Source organism: Osmia bicornis, chromosome 15 (genome assembly GCF_907164935.1).
Source record: "Osmia bicornis bicornis chromosome 15, iOsmBic2.1, whole genome shotgun sequence".
Classification (NCBI taxonomy): domain Eukaryota; kingdom Metazoa; phylum Arthropoda; class Insecta; order Hymenoptera; family Megachilidae; genus Osmia; species Osmia bicornis.
The window spans coordinates 6,527,883-6,554,051 of NC_060230.1; the positions used below are offsets into that span (position 1 = coordinate 6,527,883).

At 37.5% G+C, this 26,169-nt stretch overlaps 5 protein-coding genes across 16 annotated transcripts; 2 read left to right on the plus strand and 3 right to left on the minus strand.

Moving 5' to 3' along the window:
• Positions 1-471: 471 nt before the first annotated feature.
• LOC114877279 (monocarboxylate transporter 3) lies at positions 472-15,256 on the minus strand. Of its 5 annotated transcripts, none has more exons than XM_029189637.2 (11): positions 14,386-15,256; positions 6,683-6,983; positions 6,456-6,599; positions 6,173-6,378; positions 5,831-6,059; positions 5,285-5,724; positions 4,978-5,206; positions 3,709-3,884; positions 3,404-3,626; positions 3,075-3,322; positions 472-2,988 (listed from the first exon to the last, which is right to left on the minus strand). In XM_029189637.2, exons 1-11 carry the CDS (start codon positions 14,476-14,478, stop codon positions 2,839-2,841), a joined length of 2,439 nt encoding a protein of 812 aa, XP_029045470.1. In that variant the 5' UTR covers positions 14,479-15,256; the 3' UTR covers positions 472-2,838. The 5 variants fall into 5 exon arrangements, with proteins under 5 accessions (XP_029045470.1, XP_029045469.1, XP_029045473.1 ...); XM_029189636.2 differs by having other exon boundaries at positions 5,285-5,742; positions 14,386-15,253; XM_029189640.2 differs by lacking the exon at positions 14,386-15,256 and adding an exon at positions 13,403-14,014 and having other exon boundaries at positions 5,285-5,742.
• On the plus strand, positions 7,016-21,911 carry LOC114877281 (delta(14)-sterol reductase TM7SF2). 5 transcript variants are annotated; one of them, XM_029189649.2, is made up of 10 exons: positions 7,016-8,182; positions 13,294-13,376; positions 19,266-19,423; positions 19,506-19,689; positions 19,766-20,049; positions 20,132-20,495; positions 20,568-20,866; positions 20,933-21,186; positions 21,261-21,385; positions 21,448-21,911. In XM_029189649.2, the coding sequence occupies exons 2-10, from the start codon at positions 13,331-13,333 to the stop codon at positions 21,729-21,731; spliced, it is 1,998 nt and encodes a 665-aa protein (XP_029045482.1). In that variant the 5' UTR covers positions 7,016-8,182; positions 13,294-13,330; the 3' UTR covers positions 21,732-21,911. The 5 variants fall into 5 exon arrangements, with proteins under 5 accessions (XP_029045482.1, XP_029045481.1, XP_029045485.1 ...); XM_029189648.2 differs by lacking the exon at positions 7,016-8,182 and adding an exon at positions 11,058-11,141; XM_029189652.2 differs by lacking the exons at positions 7,016-8,182; positions 13,294-13,376 and adding an exon at positions 11,065-11,141.
• Positions 16,213-18,670, minus strand: LOC114877284 (heat shock factor 2-binding protein-like). 2 transcript variants are annotated; one of them, XM_029189661.2, is made up of 7 exons: positions 18,593-18,670; positions 18,175-18,351; positions 17,828-18,020; positions 17,639-17,757; positions 17,441-17,545; positions 17,101-17,366; positions 16,213-16,976 (listed from the first exon to the last, which is right to left on the minus strand). In XM_029189661.2, the coding sequence occupies exons 2-7, from the start codon at positions 18,229-18,231 to the stop codon at positions 16,655-16,657; spliced, it is 1,062 nt and encodes a 353-aa protein (XP_029045494.1). In that variant the 5' UTR covers positions 18,232-18,351; positions 18,593-18,670; the 3' UTR covers positions 16,213-16,654. The 2 variants fall into 2 exon arrangements, with proteins under 2 accessions (XP_029045494.1, XP_029045492.1); XM_029189659.2 differs by having other exon boundaries at positions 18,175-18,629.
• A 94-nt stretch (positions 21,912-22,005) lies between the features above and the next one.
• LOC114877295 (proteasome assembly chaperone 1) lies at positions 22,006-23,706 on the plus strand. 2 transcript variants are annotated; one of them, XM_029189682.2, is made up of 6 exons: positions 22,006-22,358; positions 22,505-22,693; positions 22,779-22,858; positions 22,923-23,086; positions 23,160-23,355; positions 23,428-23,706. In XM_029189682.2, exons 2-6 carry the CDS (start codon positions 22,596-22,598, stop codon positions 23,610-23,612), a joined length of 723 nt encoding a protein of 240 aa, XP_029045515.1. In that variant the 5' UTR covers positions 22,006-22,358; positions 22,505-22,595; the 3' UTR covers positions 23,613-23,706. The 2 variants fall into 2 exon arrangements, with proteins under 2 accessions (XP_029045515.1, XP_029045516.1); XM_029189683.2 differs by lacking the exon at positions 22,006-22,358 and having other exon boundaries at positions 22,403-22,693.
• Positions 23,610-25,784, minus strand: LOC114877294 (cyclin-K). 2 transcript variants are annotated; one of them, XM_029189681.2, is made up of 7 exons: positions 25,710-25,784; positions 25,291-25,518; positions 25,091-25,222; positions 24,904-25,009; positions 24,598-24,828; positions 24,260-24,406; positions 23,610-24,178 (listed from the first exon to the last, which is right to left on the minus strand). In XM_029189681.2, the coding sequence occupies exons 2-7, from the start codon at positions 25,507-25,509 to the stop codon at positions 23,781-23,783; spliced, it is 1,233 nt and encodes a 410-aa protein (XP_029045514.1). In that variant the 5' UTR covers positions 25,510-25,518; positions 25,710-25,784; the 3' UTR covers positions 23,610-23,780. The 2 variants fall into 2 exon arrangements, with proteins under 2 accessions (XP_029045514.1, XP_029045513.1); XM_029189680.2 differs by having other exon boundaries at positions 25,643-25,784.
• Positions 25,785-26,169: the final 385 nt, after the last annotated feature.

The following is a 26,169-nucleotide window of genomic DNA, read 5'->3' on the forward strand; positions in this document are numbered from 1 at the left end:
GTGGAAAACCACGACGACGATCTACGAGGAGACGACGCGAGAGCAGTCACGCTAGCACGTGCCCCGAAACTAGAAAGATACCGTCGACTGATTAAAAAGGTGAGAAATGTTTTTTTTAAACGCGACCACACCGTGCTTGCGACACGCATGCGTGCAAATTTTTCGGCGCGTTTCCTCAGCCTTTCACTCTCCTTGATATTTGACATTTTAACGTTATAATTATTTCGTATATTTTATTCAACGAAAGAGGTTCGATAATGATAAGCATCATTTACGATCAGAACCAGCATGACAATAATGCAAACTGCTTCACATATTACAGTGTTTTATTGCTAATCGTTTACTGCCCATTCGTGTAACTTACATACGATGTTGGTTAAACAGTGTGTAAGCCGAAATGAACGATCGAAAGAAAGCGGGAGTATTTAGGGAAGATACATAATACTAATAAATAAACAAGTCAACGCAGTGTTTCAGTAATAAAAATTCATAATTCCTCTTCAGTTTCAATAAACGTTACCTAATACAATTTGTCCTTCTTTGTACCATAGCATACATATACTTCACTTTTTTATTTTTTTTTTTTAAAGTTTAAACGTATGCACAAGATTAAGTCGTGTGCACGTGTGTGTTACACGCCTCGTACGCGTGTATGTCTTGTATTATGCGTACATATTTCGCGTATCCTTTTAACTAGAATCCTGTCTGTATCCCCCTGTCCTAGTACTTCCCGCCAAACCCCACATGCATACATACGAAGTAAACCATGCGCATGCGCGGAATGCCACATGGCACGCGCGTCGATAATATTTATATGTTATATAGTCTATTAATGGTAAATGTAATTGCAAGATTTGCTGGCGGCGACACGCGTGCACACGTACTTACACACATTCAGCTTGGGTAGGCATGTATACAATTATGTTCGATTTAAACCACGAAACAGAAAAAAAACATCCTCTTGTATGACAATCATGAGAATTAAAAATAAGTGTTCGTAATAGTTGTACTAATTAATAATGCGTAGCGTAGTAGTAATAATAATAGTGGTAATAGTGATAGCAGCAGCAGTGATTGATAATAGCACTGTTGGTATTTCTTCTTTTTTTTTCGTTTTTGTTTTCTTTATCGACAGCATCACGGTTCCTCCTTTCTTCACTTTTTTATCTTCAGAGTAGATCATGTACGATCGCGTGTCGATAAACGTTTCCAATTAAATCACCGTATATACAATGTACATACAATTTATAACATTTGTTGTATGCCGTTCAACAAGATTTTTTTTTACAATTATTCTCCTGTTTTCCTCGTTATGTGTATATATTTATATATAAATGAATATAAATATATAAATCTGTATTAATCGAATACTGATTTATATAGTTATACGAATCATAGGCGCGTATGCGTTCGTAAATAAAAAGTATTATAATATATAATTGAATGAACGTTTTCTCTCTCGCTTTCTATTCGCGATTATTCGGTATTCATTTTATTACTTACACGGTACATGGTGACACGATAAAACTCTTTTATTTCGCTGGGGACTCGTGTTGCAATAAACACGTATATATTTAGTCAAGAATTAGTTTGTGTTAATTAATGTGCCTCGAATCGTATCGCATCTTGCCGACAGTCAATTCTAGTTAATTAATTAGGATTAATTTACACAAACTAGATACATCGGACGAGACGTTCCTTTTCTTTTTTATACATTCAGTGAAACGTAACGTTCTCTAGCTGAATCGTTAATATATTAATTATATAGTCTCTACCTACGAGCGTATTAATTGTTCATATAATCAATATATTAATACAGGAACCAACTTCCGGTAAACGAGGGTTCCATAAAACAGAAATCATTTTATCTGTCTAATTTCGAAATTTCTTTGTTATACACTATTTTACAATTGCCTATATATTATTTACAATTCTTTTTTTCGCGACAACGAATCATCTATTTATATGTATATGTAACCTACTCCACATTCTTTTTACCTATATAATGTATGTACATTTATCGTATATGCAAGAAAAATATCTCTCTGAATGTAATCAATTGGAATTGTATCTTTGGGTTGCGACCAAAAATAGATTTAAGTAACGAGTTATAGGTGGGGTGTTCTCGATTAAGGATGGTCGATCGTGAAAGACGTTGGCCACGCGTACAATCTCAAATTGAACTTGATATCAACACAAACAGTTTAGAAGAAATGAACATAATTATAGCGAAGCGTTTTCGTTGTTTCCCGATACATAAATCGTACCTCCAAAAACACAATTGACTAAAAATACACTTAGAACGTGGTAGTAATGAGAAAACATAGGTAAAAAGAGAGCCAGTTGTAGAATGTTAGATTGACCATCCTTATTCTAAATCATAAGTATATTTATATCACCTATGATAAAGATTAATATTTCTTTTTCCTTTTTCAAGAGTACTCGATATGTAAGTGCAAAAAGCATTTTTTTTTTCTTTTTTTCAACGTTTTTTTATACTGATCAATCTATACTGATTAAGTTAATAAATTCTTCTATCTATGATCTACTATTGACATAGGCAAATGAAATTTTGCACACCTGATGGCATTTTTCACAGTGTATGTATGTATATGTATATATATACATATATTAGTTTCATAAAAAAAATTAGATACAATTGCAAAAATTCTAAGTACGTCAAAAATACCATCAGGTGATGCATAGTAATTTGTGCTTTATCCATTAAAATTTATAACGAAAAAGTACCTTTTTTTTCAGACCTTCTCAAAGCAGCAGCCCTATCACAGTGTGGCTCGGAGGTGAAGGCTATTTTATTTTTCTTTAAGCGAACCAGCCTTATAGAACAGACTCTATTTGTTTAATTTCTTTTTCAGGCGGTTCCTGTGGAGATGGCGCAGTTTCTACAATTTCAGGAATATCTTCCTCGTTCTCTTCTTCAATATCTTCGTCAATTGGAGTCAACGTATCTAATATCACAGGCTGAGTCTGTAACAAATTTTATTCGTTACTTTTAAAACGCTACAAATTACAACATTTTTATCGTACACTTGAGAATTATTAAATGTGTGTACCTGCGGCGTCGTGCACCGTTTCATTGCTGGAGCCATGAAACTGGTTATAGTGCTCATTAAGAAGAAAAATCCTGCCATAAAGAATGGGATGCTATAGGTTTTTGTTGCATCGAAAACAGCACCTGCCAAAGGCGAACCAATAATAGCGGCAGCGCCTCTGAATAAAATTAAAAGGCCAAATGCATTTGTCAATTTGTCCAGTCCCAATAAATCTACTAAAATAATTGATGTCAACGAAATGTATCCAGCTGAAAAATTAAATTTATAACTCTTTATAACTGCTGAATTAGAATGGAACACACGACGGTCAATAAAATCAGGACACTCACATATAGCTATGCCGAAAAATATACTCATAACGATGTAAGCAGGATAAGAATGACAAAATGGAGTTGCAGCAACAGCAAGTGTCGATATAATTAAACAGATATTATTCAACAACAATGAGTTCACTTGCGGAAAGTCTGCGATATATCCACAAGCCACACGACCCACGGTGTTGGTAATACCAATTATAGATAATAAAAACGATGCAGAATTGCTCTCAATTCCCTGAAAGAAACGATAAATATTAAAAAATTAAGTGTATAAGAAACTATACCTTGTGAAAGATTTATGATGCGGTTGAACTTACATCTAAAACTGCAGCATCTACCAAGTAAAAAAAGGGGACATACAATCCAGCCATTCCAAACACATTACTAATACCAATTAACAAAAACACTGGATCTTTCAGTAGAGATACGTCCATCATCGTTGCCAAGGCTTCCTTGAACGAGTCAGGTAGCACCAAACAAGGACATAATGGTTCTGGAATATTTATGATATTTGAATAGAAATTCGTAAGTTCTACCACTGTCTACCTTAAGGGGGGAGTTTTATTTTTTTGGTGAAAAAAATCGATTTTTTTTTCACGTAATCTTGTAGTTTCAAGTCTTGAAAATACTTCTACAAAGTTTCAATTCAAAACTAATTAAATTGTGAAAGTTATAAACCGTAAACCGACTTGGCGCCGCAGGTATATTTTGAGGCGCGCAGCAACTGTTTGTTTCGTAACGAACACACAGGACTCTGTACCATAAAGTTTATATTCTTTTCTTTTTTTTATTTTCCACGACACTACGAATTGACCAGACATTATGGTGAAACACAAAATAATAACGAAAGTTTTAATTCTACTGTCTGGTGATTAGCCCCCAAACATCTACACTGTGGCTTAAAAACAGTAGAAATTTCAGCTTATATAGAAGCCAGCATTTTTAATGAAGGCTTTTTTGCTATTTTAAAAGTAATGATAACCATCGGAATTGAAATTGGTGAGTAGACGAAAATTTTTTGCAATGCCCGTGATGAAAGGCGACTGGAGCGACGAAACCACAAAAGAAGCTCGTACACAACGGCGAATGCAACAACACGAAAAAGTAGAGTTTTACGAGCAAGAAGAAGGAATACTCTATGGCCCTGGTATAACAGATTAGCTGTCAGTACTTGACACATCTTCATAAATTCAACTTTAAACTTTAAACGCGTTTTTCTCGAAACAAGGTTTTTACAACTGGCGGTCATGATTTCTAATAAACTATTCAATCGATTGACTTGAAATTTTAACTGTATGTTCAGAAAACATCTCTTTATCGTCTGAACTAGAGACAAAGTGATACGTCAAAAATATTTCTTTTTATCGCAAGAAAAGTTACCAATTTTATGAGTAAAATTCATTATCCAAGTTTGACAAGCTGCCATTTTCTCAAAAACAATTTTTTTTTTCTTACTTCGAGTTTAAACGATAACTACATGTATACAGAACAAAATACCATTGGATTTTTTGGTAAAAATAATTTCCAAAAAAGTCGGTTTTTTCTACCAAAAAAATGAAACTTCCTCCCTAAAAGAAATCACTTACGTTGAGGTGCCTTTTCAACATCAATGTCTTTAGCATCTCCGCGAACGGATTTTGGTAGGGAAATAACACTCTGGCGATAATTCGCCAAAGATTTTTGACTTTGATATTCTGGTAAATTAAGTACACTGCCACTATAAAAAATATCCTTTCTAGATAATGGCCGAATTATTTGTGGTTTCTCCTTTGGGATACTTGATTTGCTAGTCGTAAAAGTAATACTTTCGCCATCCTGTAAGATACATTATCAATCCGGTATTATATAATATAATCATACATTTAAAAAAGAAGAATGATGATGATAACATACATCCACTTCCGCATTGTTATTTCGGGAGCCCATGACACTGCTTGTAGAAAGTCTCAAATGTAAGCTTTTTCGGATATCGCCGTTTGAATTCAGTGTCGTTCTAGAATTCTTAATTGCGCTGAGACTTGGCTTATATCTCTCACCGGTGCTAGTTTTACGAATTCTATCAAAAAATGGCACAGAACCATTCTTCGGTAAACCTTGTACGTGAGTTGTGAAAGCGGGCTGTGAAGCGTTTCTAGGAATAATTGGTTTAAATTCACTTTCAGCCTTTTCTGATGCATCTTTTGTTTCTTTGGTATCGTCAATATTCCTTTTACTCTTGGATTTAGTGGAAATGCTCTTTAAATCCATACTGCCACTGTTACTGGTTGCTCCACTAGAAGAGTGTTCTTGTACTTTCACTTCCGATATAGTGGGGAGGGTTGGTACCGTTGGAACTGGTGTTAAAGGAGTTCCTTGAATATTATGATCGAATAAAATATAATTTTAAAGGAGCTTATTTAGATACGCGTTTTTCTTTAAATTAAATAGAAACATTCTTACCAGGCACTAGTTGGTCTAAATTGAAACTGGAGTGGACACCAGGATCAATATTAATAGGCATCTTCATTCTTTTCTCCATTGATCCATCTGGCAATTGTACCATAAAATAAGAACCACCGATACTCCCACGTTCCATTTGAAATCTTTTTTCTTCTGCCATTCTTTGTAACAGTGGTTTAACAGAAGAAGCTTTTGGGTATTCTAGTGGTCTCATCATTGCACCAAACACCTGAAATCGGATTATTGTTATTATAATGTATATAATCATCTGTCCAAAATGTTTAAGAAGATTTAGATAAATATCGTGCCGTTGATATTACAAGTACTTTATAAGGCACTTACAGCACAATGCAAGATAAGGCCAGCAAGGATCAAGTTTGCTCCTTTCCAGTTATATGTTTCTAGTAACATTGTTGCAAGAGGTGCAAATGCAAATGTACCAAATCCTGAACCACATACAGCAATGCCTGTAGCTAAAGATCTTTTGGTTTCAAAATAATAACCTACGCATACTACTGCTGGCAAATATATTAGACCAAATCCAATTCCTAAAAGATACAGTATGATTAGAAACTAGTGCTCAGAATGTAATAAAATAAACAGTGTTCAGATTTATTCTGCACACCTCCCATAACACCATAAGTCAGCATAAGCATATTTATACTGGTTGAAAATGTTGAAAGTACAAATGCTGCTGCACCTAAAAAACTTCCAGCCATACATACTGCTCTACATCCGTATTTATTTGTTAAAGCACTGACAACAGGTCCTGTAAGAAATGAAAATCTGTTAAAACTAAGGTGTTATTTACACTTCAAGATAAATAACAGCATCTATAAAGAGGACATTTACCAGCACTGAGGTACATGCCAGATAATAATGAACCAACCCATGCAGCTTTTCCTTTTCCTTCTCCAAAATATTTAACAAATTCTCCCAGAAAAACACCAAATGTATAGGCAATACCATCTACTATCATGTTACACATGAATGATGCAAATACCACAACCCATCCATATCCACCATCAGGTGGAGGAGGTATGTCATGGTATTCGCATAGTGACCCCCCTTCATCCTCTGGAGATGTTTCATCACCTGGTCCATCTGTAGTTGTTAATCTTGCATGTTCTTCTACAGAATACTCGCTTTCCGTCTATAAAAAGATGTACACATTTCCATAAATTACTTGAACATGATGATCTTAGTGCATAGAGAAGTGGACAAATTGAATTATTTTGTCAGTTGAAGTGACAATATTATAGAAGAAATGAACAATGAACGAGGGATTCATCATTACTACAAAGTTTGAATGAAAGCTTTTTAAGATGTTGTTCCATTGTAACATTGATATTTGTGTTTGCCTTGAGTAAACTAGTGGCAGTTCACCTTGAATGCTCCAAGAAAAAGCTTCCTTTCATGCCAATGCATAAATACATAGACATATCATTGCTCGCTACACAACATTGAAGATTGATTAACAGATTACCAGATGAGAATCCTTAGAGATTTCAAAGAATCTTGCATGCTCAAGCAAGTCTCTATGCATTAGCATATTATTATGAACTGTTTATAGAAGCAAATGAAAAATTTCATAAATGAATGCTATAAAAACTAACTGGATATATGAAAACGTTATTAAGAAAGATGCTTTCCTAAACGTAATGTGAGAACGAACGACCAGGCCGTATTATAAGATGATCTTATAACGCTAACGCAAGCGCATATGTGCTATATGGCTACTGTGACTTAACTAGTCCCTAAGGCTATGTTTTATCCAAGGTAAGTGGTATTTCCACTGAATCTAATAAATTGGAAACGACATTGATCACGCGATAAAAGGACTCTGATTAAAATGATCAGAGTCGCTCCTCTCGCTCCTTTCCGATTAAAAAACAAAAACGAATAGTAAAATTTTATTGGTCTTCTGCTTCGGAGATGTTCTGTAAGATTACTGAAAGGAAAGGTTTGTGAGGGACTTGTTTAGCAGACATTTCGAACAAACAAAGGGATTCCGTACAATGACCTCGAGGACTGTCGACACATTAACGAATTTAAATGTAACGATAACCCATACGAATGCATCATCGGTGGGCGCGATAGTGACTTAGCCGAATGGAAGGTCAGCCCGATCAGCTGATCCACTTGTCATTAGAATCGGCAAGACGTGCGCCACCTAACGCCAAGGCGAAGGAAGCTCAATCAGAGGTATTGTTTTCGACCTTGTTTTCGTGGCGGTCGGTGTCACATTCGCGACGGATGAAAATCGTGCACACTGGCATGCAGTGATACCACGGGTGTACGGAGGATGTATACGTATGGCACGCATAGTGTGGGACCGTACTCGTTTCTCAGGTTCGTCGTAAACTTCTGTTCGAAAGTGTAAATTACATTAACTGACAAGACTGAGTCACGTGTCGTCCCCGAGCGACAAACGAAACGGACTACAGCGCTTCGTAAAATGCGTGAAACCAAGTACTTATAGATCGATCTCTGCGAAGAATGAAAGGATCGAGGGTGATGCATCCAATGCACGCGGGTTACCAAATCTTACACGAATTTTCGTAACGTACCGTGCTGATTTTCCGCACGCGACGCGAGCCGTATTGGCTGTACTGCGACTTGTTGAGCGACACGCGCGACATTCTACAATCGCCTTAATGTCACACTTCGCTCGTTCCGTCGTTGGCCTCCACACACACTGTGTGCAGAGTTCTATTTTCGTTGAAGTTGCGCGCAGCTGCGCGCTGTATGTTCTTTCTTTCCGTGACTGTATCCCACAAGGTTCGCTACGCTACGCAACTTCTGCGAGTTTTTTAAAACTCCCCCCTGTTGCAATTAAACAGGAGTCGTGTCGCACTCATCAAAATCCGCTGCCATGTCTCGCACACACTCGCGCGCCTCGTGTCAGCAGCCTTCTATACCGCTCTGCCATCACGCGCTCAACCGCCTTATGCGAATCAACGATCAACGACACCAAATGCGAAAAAACCAGTGAGAAGTACAGAGCTCTACCGAAGGGATCGAGCAAACGTTCTCTTCTTCTTCCTTTGTATTACAAACACGGGGACTACGATGCACGTACACGCAACGACGCTTCCCAGAGTTCAGGTCATCGACGAGATTCAACCACGAGACATCGTGGAGGATGCACGCGAACACTGCACACCTCGTGAAATAATGCGACAACAGACGTCATGACAAGTTTTGCCGGCATAAACGATTGCCTGTTCTACTGAATATCTTGTGTGTATCACTACGCGCTACGAAGATTCTATTTATAATACGAACACCCGTAGTAGTATAGTCTTCTCTTCTTCGAACCTCCTCGAACGAAATAACTTTATGCCTTCACGCGTGAAACGTTCTTTCTTCTGTCATCGTGTTTGAAAATGATTTTTGTGCAATTGCGTACGATAATTCAAAGGAATGGAACAGCACGCACAAGACGATGTGTCAATAATACGTACGACCACTTTATTTGGCGATCGTGAACGAAATGCACTGTTAACGTTTCGATCGAGTTCGCTTTCTGGATGGATTTCAAGTGCACGAACGACTGAATTTTACACGGCTGTTGATGAGAATTTAAGTACTTGCCGAACAAAAGAATCCCCTGCGACAACGAGAGAGCCCAGAGCCCTCGTTGAAGCGGCACTGATCGCCTGTGCGCGAAAAGTTAACCTATAAATGCGAAGCGTCACACACGCGTCCCCACCCTGTCACAATTACGTGGCGCGAGACGTCCAGACGATACGCGAATTTGCATCGTTCATGGTTCCGAAAGACGCCTTGAATTTTTAAACGAACACCATTTTATCCTTCTTCTTTTTTTAAATTCATTTTCATAGGAGAGAAAAATGTATGTTCGAACAAAGACAGCCGAACAAGAGAGAATGAAAGAAAGACAGACATATTTGTTTGGGAAATTCAGCAACCATTTCGGCAATTTCATGCAACATGTAAAAGATCTCGATACCAAGTGATTCGTTTTAAAATGATTTGTGACCTTACCAATGTGTGTTACATAAACGAAAGCTATAAGTATTAAAGAAGCTCGAACAATGATGTAAACAGTTCGACCGCTTTTTTTCGCGCTTTTTGCCCTCGTTTTTCGTATAAACATCGTAAAAAAAGTGTTAAAACATACCGAGAAAAAAAGTTGAAACATGAAATTTTCAAGACCGGCTATAAATTGAACATTACGTTTCTAGATAGTATCGTTAAAAAAATATGCGATCGCGCGAGTGGCTTAGTCGAGCCCATTTAAATTTTAAAGAATTTCGAACGTTCAAATCGATTGGGTGTAACGACAATGATGTAAGTTAAAATTAAATCGTGAACAAGCGAGGAATAGCTATCCGGCGCGTTTCATTTTAGTTGAAAAGCTGTATCAGGCATCGTCAAGCATCAAGAGCACAAAAATAAGTAGCTCCGTGACATTGCGCTACCCGCAAGGCCAAAAATCGTTCCGTCGTTCTCACGCATATCGAAAGGGTTACTTTTACAGAAGAAATTACATTCGAGTGACCGACACGATGCAGCTCAATGTCACTCGGCTCTGTTCAGCGTGGATGATTCATGTTGACCGTCGGTAGCAGTGCACAGATCGGCAAGTTATTTATTTAACGAAGCAAGAGCTTGAACTTACGTTCAATATATCGATACGTTGTTCTGCGTTAGCCATTTAGTCTGCTGTACATATACGTGTCAGATTTTTATTTTTTTTTTTTTTATTTTTTCTAAAGACACCCAGAGTATAGTCGAGACCACCTCGAACCACGAAAGTTTATGCAATTTTTAGAGTTAGCCGTTTCGAAACGTTACCTCGGTCAGCAAATATTTGCTGGCAACGCTTGTGCTTTACGATGAAAGTGACAGTTCCCACTGTAACGGTGTTAGGTGGCATCGATATGTCACGTTCGAGATCGAACAATCGAATAATTCCCGATGAATGAAGAACGTGTATCGAAAAGTAGCCATACCTTAGCGTGACGCGACCACTAATAATCTAAGTCGATGCTTACACCACCATGAAATTGATCTCGCATGCGAGAAACGAGCTTATATCGAAAATATCGTATTATCGAGATTACCAACGATACATGGAATCGCGGTTAATCGATAGCCGATCTACGACGATGGCCGTCTCTCAACGAAAATCACCAACGATCGAATTACCGCGACGAACAGTGGCGACGAGGATCGTAACCAAGGAGGGGGGTACTAAGCAAACATTCTGAAGATGATCTCGAGTCGTGTAACAGTGATGGAAACAGTCGAAGGAAGAATCATAACGATAAAAGGGATAGTGGTAAGTACGGAAGGAGAATGGTACCACTGTACGTAACGTCGATCACACGAGAACCACTCTGCAACACTGTGTTCCACGATACTCGTCTGTTGTATTCAACGACGCTTATGAATTAATTAGATAATAACCAGCGGCAATTAACGTTCAACGCATACGAGCCACATGAAAAACACCATCTGCTTCTCATCTCCGTGGAAAAGTTAATAGCTAGATGTCAACGAGTAACGCACATCGCAAATTCAATTCATGATAATTGACGAAACATTGTTTTTTCGTCTTGATCCGACGGTACTCGGTAACCAAAGCCTGTAGATAACTACGGGCAAACCAAATCCCGCACAGTAGTAAAATATCCGAAAAATGCGGCAGAGCGTTGATACATGATATTTGATAAAAATTAGTGAATTTTTTATTATTCATCATTTTGCAGTGTTTTCCTTGAGAATTTTCTGACGCGCGGAGATACATAAACATGATCAGCAATTTGCAATAATCACGGGAACATCTGGTTCTCGTTTTCTTGGAAACGTCAGCTAGCGATGCCACGTTCAAATGACTCAGAAAATATAAACGAGCCGGATCGCGGCGATATTTTCCTGAATCGCAACGGGGCATTGTTTACGACGGCGACGTTAGCCTCTTCTTCGTTTGTCCCAGTTTGCTTAGGACGCAAGATATTAGAAGCTCGCGATAAACAAGTAGTGCATACAATGACAGAAAGGAAGAGCAACGTTCCTGTAATATCGATGAATCATATATTGTCTGAGTATGCGCTACGAATTATCATAACCCTATTTGAATTGCCACAACGATGATATCTCTTCTCCCCTTTTCGCACGTAAATACTTCATACATCGCGATAAACTTTGGAAAAATTTTATTGGATAGATTAAAGATGGCAGAAGAGCTGCCGATGCACTCGAAAAAGAATTATCGATATATCGCTGATATCGAATAGGGATACGAACACGAGCCTCCTAATCGAAGCTAATCGATATCCGGGAGAATTATGAAAATTTACTGTTGCTTGTAATCACCATGATTAATCGTGTATTTGTTCTACCGTTATCACGGAGATTCGTTTTTACAATCTTGTTAATTACACCTCGCGGTGGAGGTTATATGTTCAAAATTCGTTTACGAAATGGCAAGGTTAATCTACTTGCACCCCGCGCTTCGAAACGAGGAGTCCTTCGAAAAGGCGGTCAAATTGAAACCATGGACACACATTAGTACCTACGATTTAAACATTAGCCGATCGAATAGCCCGGGGACAAGAGGAATACGTACTCGACATCGATACAGAACGATAACAAATTCAACAAACACTCAAAAAGATAAGACGTTCGCACGTAATAAAGTACATCATAATCCGTGGCTCGACACCAAACGATTGTAAACTGGCACATGATATGGCATTCGTCGTGAAACGAGGTACGAATATTCGTAACTCCACCCAAATGATAGACGATTATTTTTCAGTGAAATTTTATACACTGAATGTGCCATCTACAACGCTGTCAGTGGTATATTCGCAAAGAAAGATGTCCCTGGAATTTGCGAGGCTCGTGTGCAAAGGCCGACATTATTGCAAACATCTAATCGTAAACGGATAACCTTAAAATCTGTTCTAATAAAAGTATGAAGTGACTACTAATAAACGATACGCAAGTGCTCGGTTTGCATAACGCTAGGGGCGGCTCTGTTTGCGAGCAATGCATTATCATCACTCCCGTCGACCAGACTGCACTCAGACCACTTTCACTCATGCGTTTCGTGATTAACTCGTTTTCGTTCGTGTATTTTGCCATTTTACCTTTGTATCTCGCGTAACTGCGATCGGAACTCGGGACGGTTGCGTGAAGTTTGCCAAAGGTGCACCGCACTGTGAGAATTGCCGGTTAAAATTCCACTGGCTGACGATAGAGAAAAAAACACGCCCACCGATCGGTCATCGGCATTTTGTTATCGATTCAAATGGATTATCGCCAACTAAAGAGAGGCACGAGACTAACTGGCACTAAGTGGCGATAGATCACACCGAATCACGTGGCGATGTATCGTTTTCGATGAAATTCGATTGGATTTATGCAGACGACAGAGGAGTTAAGTTATGACCGCCGTTGGTAACGAAGAACTTGATTCGTTGTAGATATACGGAATAACGTGTACGATGGATCAAAGGACAAATGGAAGATGGACACAAGCGTTGCAAGATTTTCCCAATAAACGATGGTAAGACATTTTTTGTAGTTACATACCTTATTCTTTGGCGACATTGCACGGTGGCAACGTTTGACCGGAACGTCCTATATCTGAATGAAGATGAACACCCTCGCGGTGAGTGAGAAAGCGAATGAAAGGGAGAAAAAGAGAGATGGCGGGACTCGCGCCACCTGAGTGGACAGCGTCCAGCTCTGGTACAAGAAACGAGCGATATGAAAATGCGCGCTGCTCAACCACCGGCTGACTTATCGCATCGCGGACGTGGAGTCCATCCGATTCCCCACTCTATGAAATCTCCATCTCACTCCATTTCCCTTGCCGAGTCTTCTTCGTGTCCTATCGTCGCGTTTTGCTCGATGTCTCTCTCTCTCTTTGTTCTATAAATTTCCCTCTCCTTTACTGTTTTTCTTTGTTAGGCGATGACTGGCCGTATTCCTTCCGCTACAGATTACTCATGGATGCGAAGTCGCGGGGACATACAAAACGTGCAAAGCGATCCTATCGATAGGTACAAAGTTCTAGCCGCGTGACACTGTACAAGTATGCACAAGATATCTACTAAGAAATTGGATGAAAATCACCCGGCAACTAATAAACGTATCGCCGAATAGTTGTACATACACTGTGCTCCATGAACGACCACGTTACACGACGCCGACTTGCGAATCCTACCGCGGATGGTTTCGAAAATTTCCGTACCGTTCGCGCAAGCTTTCGTGGAATTCGGAATCGAGCAGACGTTTTCTAAATTAAACATTCAGAGTATTTCGTCATTGAAGGAGTTCTAGCGCAGATGCACGAATACGTGTCTGTTTTATGACGAAAATAGAGTGGCAAATTGTAGCGTTCGGTTCTCTCGTTTCACGTGTGCACACACCCGCCTGAATTTCATCAATCTTTATGTATCATGATGAATCCCTCCTGTGTCTTTACGTATAAGGTACATACAATGAAAACTAGAAACAAAGCAAGGGAGAAGTAATATAGGAAAAGGACAAAAGATGTAAGAATAACTTACGATGTTGTTGACCATAGGTTTTGTCTTAATTTGCAGGCCATCGTCGTCACCGATCTGCTCCCCTATTTGTTCGCGGCTACTGGCGGGGCCCATTTCGGCGCCGCGGCGCCTACTCGATGCTCGGTTGTCACTGTCTTAAACTGATCGAAAACACCCACAGCTAACGATCCCGGTGTCCGCGTCCCCGTGGACGAAGGACGACACGAGATCGACGCGATCACCAGCCGGGTGACACCTCGTTAGGGTGGTCCGGTGCGCCCCCTCTCAATCTATAAGCCCTCCATCGGCGTTGCATGAAATCCTGGAAGTTGGAGCTGCTCGACGACAGCTTCTTCCGGGCGCTACCACGTTCTTTCAGTCCATCGGTCCTTCGACACGAAACGAAGATCCCGAACGATCTTCCGACCGCAAGGATACGCGGATCGTTGCGGTTAGACGTTGATCCTACGTCACCGGTTCGTTCTTCTTACCGGTGTATTCCTTATTGCGATATATTCGGTGCAGCCGCGACACGACCGCCACCACTAAAACCAATTCCCAGATCGTTCGAACCCTCGACGACGATGACGGCGGCGACGACGAAGAAGTTGCTTGCACCCCACAACGGTCGAGTCCACCCACGTTTCCAAGTACCTTCCTTCCTTTCCCGGTACAATTTCTTCCTTAATAATTGACGAGGAAAAAATAGACTCTTGTCACCGTGGCGTTCGCGTAATTCACGGTTCAACCGGCCGACAGAAAACGTGAAAATCCTGTTGGAGAGAATTTTCTCGCAGACGATCCCGCCGCGGGTGGGTAGCGCCGCGGCGCCCCGGGATCAATAAAACGACCGCCCGGCCGTCGCCTTCCCTAGGTCCTGCCTGCCTGCCTGCCGTGATCTCCCGTTTACGCGACGCCGGACGTCGCGACGCGTGCCCCCCACCCTCACCCTTGTTGCCACGGCCGCTCAACACCGAACGCGACAAGGGAGCAAGCGCGATCTCTTGTCGCGCACGCCCCCGCGTGGCGTTTCCCTACGAGCTTGCGCAGCTCGATTATCGACGAGATAGCTGGTCGGTATTACATACATCTATACCTAGCACATTTTTTTCTTATCCTTCTTTCTCTCAATCCTTTCCAATTCTCTCCGTCTCTTTATGCGGGATAATGAAACGTACAGATTTCTGTGAGTTGTTATTCCCATAAAAAGCCGTTTCCTTTTTTTTTTTTCAAACAATAGATATGCACGCGGATTGCTATCGTCGGATTAATCAGATCTGACCCTTCACCTTTACGTTTCATCGTATCTAACGAGAAAGGTTGAAAGAGTTAAATGCATTTCTGGAAAATGAACCCTGGGCATAATTTATTTAGCATCTAGGGATAGATCATTTGCCGCATATTCATCGATCTACTACGTATCGATTTACCGTGCGACTTTGTAAAGAATAAAGAATCGTTTGGTTCTTAATAGTTTAACCTTGTTGTTCGAAACTAGCAGGTAATTTAGAGTTAGCTGCAATCGCAGGTTTATCGTGACTATAGATACCATTGCAATTGTGTAAAATGTACACACTCGTGAACATTTTACGCTAGGGTTGCAAGTTCGAAACGCGATACTGCGGTGTTCGTTGACGCAACCTTCAAAGCTGAAGGCCATCGATGCTCAATGAAATTTCGACTGACACATTGTCATACGTTCCTCCTAGCGCATCCTTCTATCAATGCATCGTGCATACTAATTAGCCGTACATACAATTGGTATTGTAAACGTATTCTAATGCTGTCGATGTAACGCGAAGTGTAAAGAAAAAAATTCAATTTATATTTTCAATCGACTTGTCGCTCGAACGAACTACGAATTATGTTTATTCAATTAGAAGATACTTCTTTATAATCAGTTTAATCGGTCAGAAAGATATTCATCCGCTCGATGTACGTTTTACCGCCTAACCGTATGCATAATCGATTTTCGTACTGTTCCGTACGCCATTCCGCACGATTGCTTTTATTTTGTAGCTGCATTAAAGCAGATCGATATTCGACAGTTCCCGAGACTAGTCACGAACACGTTTTCAAGGATACGCTGATGTTTGATAGCCGTTCGATTCGTGAAACGATGTAACGCGTCGCTCGATTCCACGAATACGAGTATTTATCTGTTTCTCGTTCGCTTCAATGCGTGTAATTCGCGTTACATCAACGGAATTTTTTTTTCTCTTTAGCAACTTTCAATTAATATGCACGTTAATACTACAGGCGATCAACGTTAAATAATACGTAGCGTGTTTTAATTGGAACTTAGGAATTTCTGCGAGTCTCGCAAATGTTTTATCACTTGTTTCGCGATGGTGCTCATTCCGTTGTCGTTCGAAGCTGCGATATCCTCTATTCGATCGAGCGGCAGTGTCGTGGTCAACTTTTGAATATATTTTGGGTTAGTCAAATCGTATGTAATCAATAGTAGTATCCGCAGACATAGCAGCTGCAGTTTGCTCGGCAACGAATTGTTTCTCAGATAATAGTTCAACGGTTCCCATATCTGCGACTCGAATAGATGCTGCAAACCGGTCTTGTTCATGCTCACGTTATAGAATATCATTAACATCAGCCTGTGAGATTATAGGTTACAGTTAGAAACAAAAATAAATAATAATTTACCTAATAAAAGTAAAATAATGAAAGTGATAGGAATGCAACGTTTCGTACGCATTGACCTAATAATAATATAATCACTTTTGTAAAGAAAGGGAACCCTGGGAAACCGGCAAAGCGGGCATGAGTTTAATCATCTTCTGTACGAAATCACGACCATTTCTGTTGGTGATCAAGAATTCCCTACCCTCAGGAGTGGCTGAGATATTCGTCACGATGCCTAGCAAACCGCTAATAAACTCGTATTCGACGTTGCAAGTTGGAGGGAACGCGTCCCGATAAGTGTTCATGAACGCAACGAAACTTCCGTCCGTTATCGATAATAATTCGTCGATCTTATGCTGGAACTGTAAACAGACCAATTAGCGCGAGATTGTTTGTTCGTGGAAGAAGCTCGAGGGAGAAAAACGTGTATTTTTACCCCGGAAAGCCAAACATCGACAATCTCTGGGGACCTGGAGGCGCGCCATGATAAGTTGCTCAAAACCGCCCCTAAGCTTGCGCAGTATGTACTTTGATTTAATATCTACAAAAAGAAAAGATAAATAAATAAAATAAAATGATCATCGAACGTCGATAAACGTTTACGGAAGCGAAGAGACGTTAACGTTAAAGTCACTTGTTCTCTCAGGTACTTTATTTCCTCTTGTGCCCTTTTATTCCCATCGATTTGTTGCTGCAATTGGTCACGCAATTGCTCGCACTCTCGTTCCAGAGCTGACAGTTTTTCTTTCTCCTCTATAATACACGTTAATTAAAATGAAACGCGACATACTTTTGATACAAGATAAATAGCTGGTCCTCGAACCTTCTTTATTCGCCTTAAGATCGGTAAACGATTTGGGAAACGGATGAAGAAGCTGCAGTATCTTTTTACCATCGTCTATGTTTAGTTTTTCTAGGTTAACTTCCAATCCAGAGGCGGCCAATGCCTCTGGAACGTCCTTTATAAATTTGCACATACTTTTCTCGACGGTGCTCAAGGTGTTCTCCACGACAATCTAAAAGATTTCGATACGTTTGAATTACAAGGAAGTGGATTTCCTTTGGCGTCATTTCCGGCTGCCTTTTTATTTTGCGCAAATCCGTAGAACACAATACAAACGATGAGCGATTGTTCGAATACCGAGGGGAAAATTAAATTTATTTATGTACCAGAACTTGTTCTTCGTCCTTTAGATTTGTTTCGTCTATGTCTACATCGGTGTCCATGGTTATTCGATGTAATTTTGATACCGGTTTGAATGATTCCTTTTATATGTATTTAACGAGTTAATGAGACTGAAAATATTTTGAAAGGTTTCACTTGCATATCGTGCGAATTATCGTCGCCTGTATAGACAGATAAAATTCTATATTATAAAAAATAAGCAAGCTACATACGCCAGCGTGTCACAATTCAAAAAATTATAGAAATGTAACGATTGTATTAATGATACCTTTTAGCATGTAATTGCTTATTTTGAAATTGCTTTCGACTAACATTTATTGCAACTAAAGAGTCATATAACGTTGCATATATTATGAAAACCTTCAATTATACATTTATTTAAATACGTTTATTTCAAATTACCTAAAAATTACAAAAATATAGATCTCCATCCCACAAGCGTATCCAAACATCCGGATTGATGATAACGATTGGTTTTTTTAATAGCTGCAACAGATTTTTTTTTAAATATTCAAAATTTCTACGTTGCTGTTTAAGTTCTTTTATTTTTACGAATTATGCATAATATTTATGCAAAATTTAACATTCGTATAAATGTGTTTTCTTGTAAACGCATCATAATACACGCGTCCTGTGCTGCATTCAGCGTGGCTTGCATTTTATGCATCTCGGAACACCGTATTTTGTGCGCGTCTTCGTGTTATGATGCAAAAAAAAGCGTTAATTATAACCTTACGATTAGAAGCTCTCTTATTTTTAAACCAGCCAGAATCTCATTACAAGATATTACTATTGCCTGAGTGGAACTGCATGTAAGTTATGGAAATGTATTATTTGTGTTTCAATACGTTAGAACTTAATTCAGCTTTCGTTGCATATACGATAATATTCACTTATAGAAACATGGAACAATATTTGTGTTATTTCGCGCTATTAATTTTTTTCATGTAAAAAACTTTTTTTTCAGTATTTTATATAAATGCAATGTAATCAATTTACATAATAATAATTGTACCTATATACGTATGTTTAGTTATTATGTAACCATTTTTTAAAAGTAATTACTGCTTTCCAGATATAAAAATGAAGTTTGAGGAAGGAACAGAAGTACTTGCTAGACATCCAAGTACAGATGAATTTCTTAAGGGGAAGATATTAAGTGTGAGGGGTGATTTTTACAGGATAAAATTTGAAACAGGCAACGAACGTACTATTCATTCAAATGATGTTAAGGTATGTTTTGGAATAATTAATCTTTATCTCTCATTAGTTCCATATTTCGGAACTTCTATAGACCTTCTCTTCTAAATTTTAGATCAGTAGACCGTCTAGAAGTACAGCAAAATCAAGGTCTGTAGGTAAAAAAAGTCCAACTAGATCTAGTAAAAAATCTCCAAGTAGACGTTCACCTGGAAGATCCTCATCTTCAAGTAAACAGGCTTCATCCAAAAGTACAAAATTTGCAAAAGTCTCATTACCACGAATACAATTATCTGATGGTAAATGAAGAAACAAAGTATATAGCATTCCTATTATTAAATGGTATCAATAGTATAATCATTTATAAATATACAGATGCAGTTAAAACTGATAATACTGTCAGTAAAAGAAGTACAAAAGATGACGATTTTTTGGAACTAGCATCTCTTCAGTCTCGATTAAAAGAAATGAGTACAGTTACGCGTAGATCAACGAGGCTCTTCTCGGGTACACTAAAACCTGAATCAGACCATAAAATGGTTATGTTAACAAGAAATATTAATAGAGCTGTCTCACTTCCTTTAGAAAGGAAAAGTCAGTTGTTCGATTTTAATTTTATTGAGGGGAAAGAAAGAGGTCACTCGGTACAAAGAGATCAAGTAAAGTTTCTTTCGTATGCATAAATTATCTACCGTAAATCAATTAAATTTTCAATGGGTATTTATTAACATTTCGTTTTAGGATTTGTTAAAGACTTTAAACTACGAAGAAGATGTTGATTTGAGTACACAGGTAATGGAAAAACGGAAAAAGGAAATAAGTATCGTTAGCGAACCACAAGAATGGGGAGGGTGGCTTGGTAGTCTCATTCTAATATTTGTATTACCTCTGAGTACAATTTTACCACAGTTAATGTGCACAGAAAAGCGGTGTTCATTTGGATACCCTAATATAACTACAGATTTAAATACCTATATAAATTTAGAAGCTTTTGTTGCATATTTGGGATATTTGCTTTTCGTGGCTATTAGTTCAATTATTCCAATTGGACGTAAAATTTATGGCCCACAGAGTAGAATGGGAAGATTACAATATCGTTCAAACGGTAATTTTATTACTAGTGAACTATTCCGTTTGAAGCACGAAACGTTTGCAATTATTTTATCTTTTTTTCCAGGATTTTTATGTACTGTTTTATCGTTATTTGTACTTATCATGTGTATATACCAAGACATAAAAGTCACTGATTTCATTATAGAAAATTGTGTACAGTTGTCAATTAGCGGTTGGATCATTGGAACAATTTTATCAGTGTCATTATTTTTAAAAAGTGACAGAGCTCCCATAGCTAATCTTAATATACACGGATCGACAAATAGTGCGATATATAACTTTTGGCAAGGAAGAGAAATTAATCCCAGAATCGGTCCTATAGACTTTAAACTATGTCTCTTCCGTTCATCTCTAATAGCTGTGGTAGGAATTTTATAGGAAATGTTCTTTAATGTAACAAAACCTATAAATTTTTTACTGTATTTACAGATTCTTGTTAACTTATCTATTGTAATTAAAACAGTCGAAGAAGCCGAAAGTTACAGCTTAGAACACCTTAATGTTAGTGTGTTATTAACTTGTTTACTACAAATAATTTATGCAATGGATACCTTGTTCTTTGAGTCTGCAATTTTAACAACTTTTGAGATAATGTATGAAGGAACTGGTTACATGTTATGTGTTGGATATTTTCTATTTCCATTTTTACCGACACTTACAACAAAGTATATGTTGTACCATAAGTAAGTATTACAGTTTTATTGAAAACGGTGGTAAGTACAAAATGAAATAATACATTTTTTTTTTTCAACTTTAGAACACAGTTGAGTTACTTCAATGTTCTTCCTGTACTGCCTTTTATAATTGGATATTTACTGTATAGGATTAGTAACTTACAAAAGAACGAATTCAGACGGAATCCTTTATCTCCATCACTCGCACGTAAGTATTGTAATAAGTTTATGAAATTTTTGCAATTTCTAAATGTTTATATTATTTCATAGATCTGGAAACCATACCGACGATACGCGGTACGAAACTTATAGTGTCAGGTTTGTGGGGTCACGTGAGACACCCAAATTATTTGGGTGACATAATCATGTGGTGGTCGATATCGTGTACAAGTTTGGCATGTGATGTTTTGCCTTATTATTATGCAATTATGTGTACAGCATTGTTAGTACACAGAGCAGTAAGGGACAATGAACGTTGTAAAATGCGCTACGGTTTAGCTTGGGAACAGTATATATCACGGGTTAAATACATGATTTTATATCGTATATTTTAGAGCATTATGTATACAATGATAGTAAGGTATTTTTAGATACCAAAATGTGTCACAGAACTGTACCTTATAAACAACAATGCTCATTATTTTATAGAATGAAATACTTTAAATGCGTACATTGTAGTTTTAAGATGATGTTGAATATATACCGCAGTTCACGAGAGTCCATAACTGCGAAAAGTCCCGTTTTCGTTCTTCGCGCATCTCCAGTACGCATCTTCGCCCTGATTGGCGATACTCCCAAACGAAGTGGAAAGCGATTAGCAGAGAGCTCGCTGCGTTCCCCCACCATCTTCCAACCTGCGCGTCGCAGTTATGGACTCTGGTGAACTGCGGTATACATATGTATATCACCAGAATGATGTATAGGGTCCAAATCAACATGAACCAAAAAGAATCATCATGACATTTTATATTAGACACATACTTGGGTTTTTAAAATTAATAAAGCGATAGACAAAGGGCTATTATTTGAATGAAAGATAATTATTTGTACAATTAATTTAAAAGATGATGTAGAGTAAGACATTGTTGATATAAATACTTTATTGTAAAATATAATTCTATGATAAAAACATCAAGAATTTTTATACTTTTATACAGATATGTATAATTGCTGATTGGCAAGTAAATAATTTTGTAATATTCACATAGTTTTAAAACAACATAAAATTTTATTGAAATAAAATACAATATTTAATAAACAAAAGAATTGATGTATTGTTTGATGCTTATTCTTCTTTCATTGTGTTTCAAACATGAACGATGAGTAGCGGTTATCCCGATACCTTTGAAACATAATGACATGACACAGTAAGAAGAGCAATAAGCAATTAACGCTCTCAATTAATTTCATCTAGCAAAATGGCTAGTTTTTTCGGTGAAGTAGTATTTCCAGTTTCACGAGCATTTTGGGATGACGAAGAGGAAAGTGAACCGACAGGACAACCAATATATCAACCGTAAGTTGTATTTTTATTTAACATAACCTCCTTCAGATAAATACATTTGAAGATATTAAATATTATCTTTTAATATTTATTCCAGTGAATTCTTTGTTCGATGGTTAAAAGAAAAGCCAACTCGAATCAATAAATTAATTGTAATTGAAGGCGAAATATTAATCGGTAATATAACTCCTGTTTGCCAGCGTTGATATCTTAATGACTTTTCTGATTTTTATGAAATTAGATTTCTCAAAGGAAAGTTTGGGTAAAAATTCGAAAGAAGTATGTTTTGTAGAAGATGATAAACAAAAGAAAGCATGTACAATTTATCAAATTAATGATGAGGTTTATTTATGCATTGTATCTGAACATTTTGATGTCAAATTTTCAAGTAAGCTTGTGGATAAAGTAAGTATATTTAAGTGAAGTAATCTGCTATCAAATGCTAAGTGCTCTACATTAATTTCTTGGAATTTATTAGATGACTGATATTTTGTCAAGTGTAGAAAATACAATTTGCATAACATATAGACATATATCACAGTTTAAGAATAAAAACATACCAGCTGTACCATCATTCCTAAGAATGTTAGTCACAGAGTCTGGTAATAATGTTTGCAAGTTAAAAGAACCCTTTCTAGAACAACCAAATATTGTATATGGAGTTACAGCAGGAGGTCAGTTTTAATTCAAATAGAAACATGGTTTAATATAAAAATTTAGTAATCAAATTGTATTTTTTTTTTCAGTTTTGTCATATGCAGAATTTATGGAGTTACCTGCAGTTTTATACGTTTTATATATAGATAGTTTTGCATTGGATTCTGCATCTGCAGAACCTCTTATAAAATTATTTGTAGCTTTGAACTGCACACTACATGATGTTTCATTTGCTGGAAAAGACTTTTTTAATAAAGGCAACCTTTATATGTAGAATTTCAGCTAATTTTTTTAATGTAAAAGCTTTATCATTTAATATTACTGTCAATAGCAAATATTAAATATTTACAATATTTACAAAAATTCAATTATTAAGTATTTAATAATATAATAACCACACACGAAAAAAAATTATATTTTTGGTATCAAGAGTTTCTATTCGCTAAGGTTGTGGTGGATAATACGTGCGCGGTGCGGGTGCTGGAGGAACTGGATTATTTGGTGGAAAATATGAAGCATTTGTAGGATAAGGATATGGTTGAAATGGTGACTGCGTTGTACTAGGAGCAGGCGGTGCTGGTCTGATAGCACCAGGTGTACCCATGTGGTGCATAGGTGGAACAATGTGATTCATCGCATTCACGGGAGGAGGAGGTACCGAAACATTTGCTGGAGGAAAGGCTGGCGGATAATTGATATTACCAGGTGGAAAATTAGTTGGATAGGTTGGAAAATGTGGTGGTACATCCATTGGTTTCATTGGATCTGTAGCATCTGTAGGTGGACATCCATTTGCTGAAACTGCAGCTGCTTCAACTTTAGTAGATTTTCCTGGCGTTACTACAAATATAATTAAAGATTTGTATTTCATTTTTGATTTAATTAAGTACAAATAAAACTAAGAATCTCATTTTTATATACCATTTGGTGTGTTAGGTGCTGACTCTGTGGGAGGTGGAGGTATCGCTCTATCTCTACATGGTTCATTAGATGGTGTCATTGGTGGTGAATCTGGTGGCTTTGTATTATTAGCTTGTGAATATAAATCTAGTACCTGATGACATATGTCTGAAAAATTGTAGTACAATGAGTTGCATTGGACTTGTCGCAGTGAAGTTGGCTACAAATTCACTGACGCATTCACGCCGCGTCGGTGAGTGAATGCGTGGCCAACTTCACTGCGACAAGTTCAATGCAACTCATACATATAAGAATTACATATCGAAAAATAAGTGAATAAATAAACTATTGTAACAAACCTTCTAAAAGATCCATGGTAACATCTTCAACAAACATATCCCACCAACGTAAATGTTTTGGTTGTCTTCCATTCCAATCTACTACTTCAAATTTGCTAAGCTTTCCAGCTAAATACATAAGAGCAACAGCTATGATTTCTGGTTCCCATTGAAGAGATAATGTTGTACATAAACTATCATTAACAAATGTCCAAGCCATTTGGACCATCTTCTGTAATTTGTTTTTATCACCTGCAACATAGCCATAATATATCTTGTTATTTAATATATGATTCATGATGATATTTATTAAATTCATATGTGTACCTTTAAGGCATTTTGCATATTTAAGCAGATAACTATATGGATGTTCAACTTGCAAATCAAATTTGATAGTTTGTAATAAAATTCTTTCTAATGTCATAACTTCCTCCTGTAAAACAAACATACTTATAAAAGAAATGTTATTCTATAAGTTACTAATTAAATGAGATAAAATATAATCTGAATTTACCTTAGGATCTTCTCCAAATGTCATAAATTTTTGGTCAGTTAACAAAGTTTTAGCAGTCTTAATGATGTCTTTACATTTTTTTGGAGTTTCTTCTACTTTGCCTGCCAGAAATAAACAACAGCATGCAGTCACCTAAGTGACATTAAAAACATGAGACACACCATTCAGATTTTAAACCATATTTACCCATGGATACTTACATATCTTGGAAAGTTCTTAAATGAATGAAACATATAAAATCGGTGGAAATAAACAACGCCAGTTGCCATTGTATTGTAACCTAAATCCATTTTTGTTCCTGTATCAATGATAAACCGTGCACCCTCTTTTCTATATCTGCATTCAGTTTCATAATCAATCCCATCTTGAATTGATGGTGTATTTCGCAGTTCCTTTTTCTCATAATACCAGCATGGCATTTTTATGATCTTAAAAGGAAATGTTTATTATACAATTAAATTTAAAATTCTACTACAGGTTAGTATACTTATTACTATAGTTTTCTATACAAAAGCTTTCATTCATTGCTTAAATGTTTCCCATTAAACATACCACAAAATCTTTTCAATACAGAAAAGATTAAATATTTTATAATGCTAATAATGTTAAAATCGTTTACATTTACAGCATTTACAGTATCCACATTTGCCGAAAACACGAATGGATTCAATCAGAGTGTCGGTAAGCAAAGAGTGTCATCGGTGCTTCGGGGTCCCTAACATCCCAGATGTCAAAATGTTAGTATGCAAACAGTGTCACCGGTGCTTAGGGGTTCCTCACACCCCAATATGATATCAGGTCGGTATGCAGAAATAGTCGCTGGCGCAGCGGGGTCCCTAACACCCCTGGATAATATCAGGTCCATATGAAGCGGGCAGTATAATTTTTTTTCCAGAATTTATTTAATTTACTTCATTTATTTTTTTTTGCTTATTAAATAAGCTCATCGAAGGAGAATAACATTTATGATTATAACCCTCTTCTGGGTCGCAACCGAGGACCCCATTTATTTTACTTTTTTCAGTTACTTATATAATTTTATCCCTCATTATAGGCCAAGGCCATCTCAGTATCCCTTA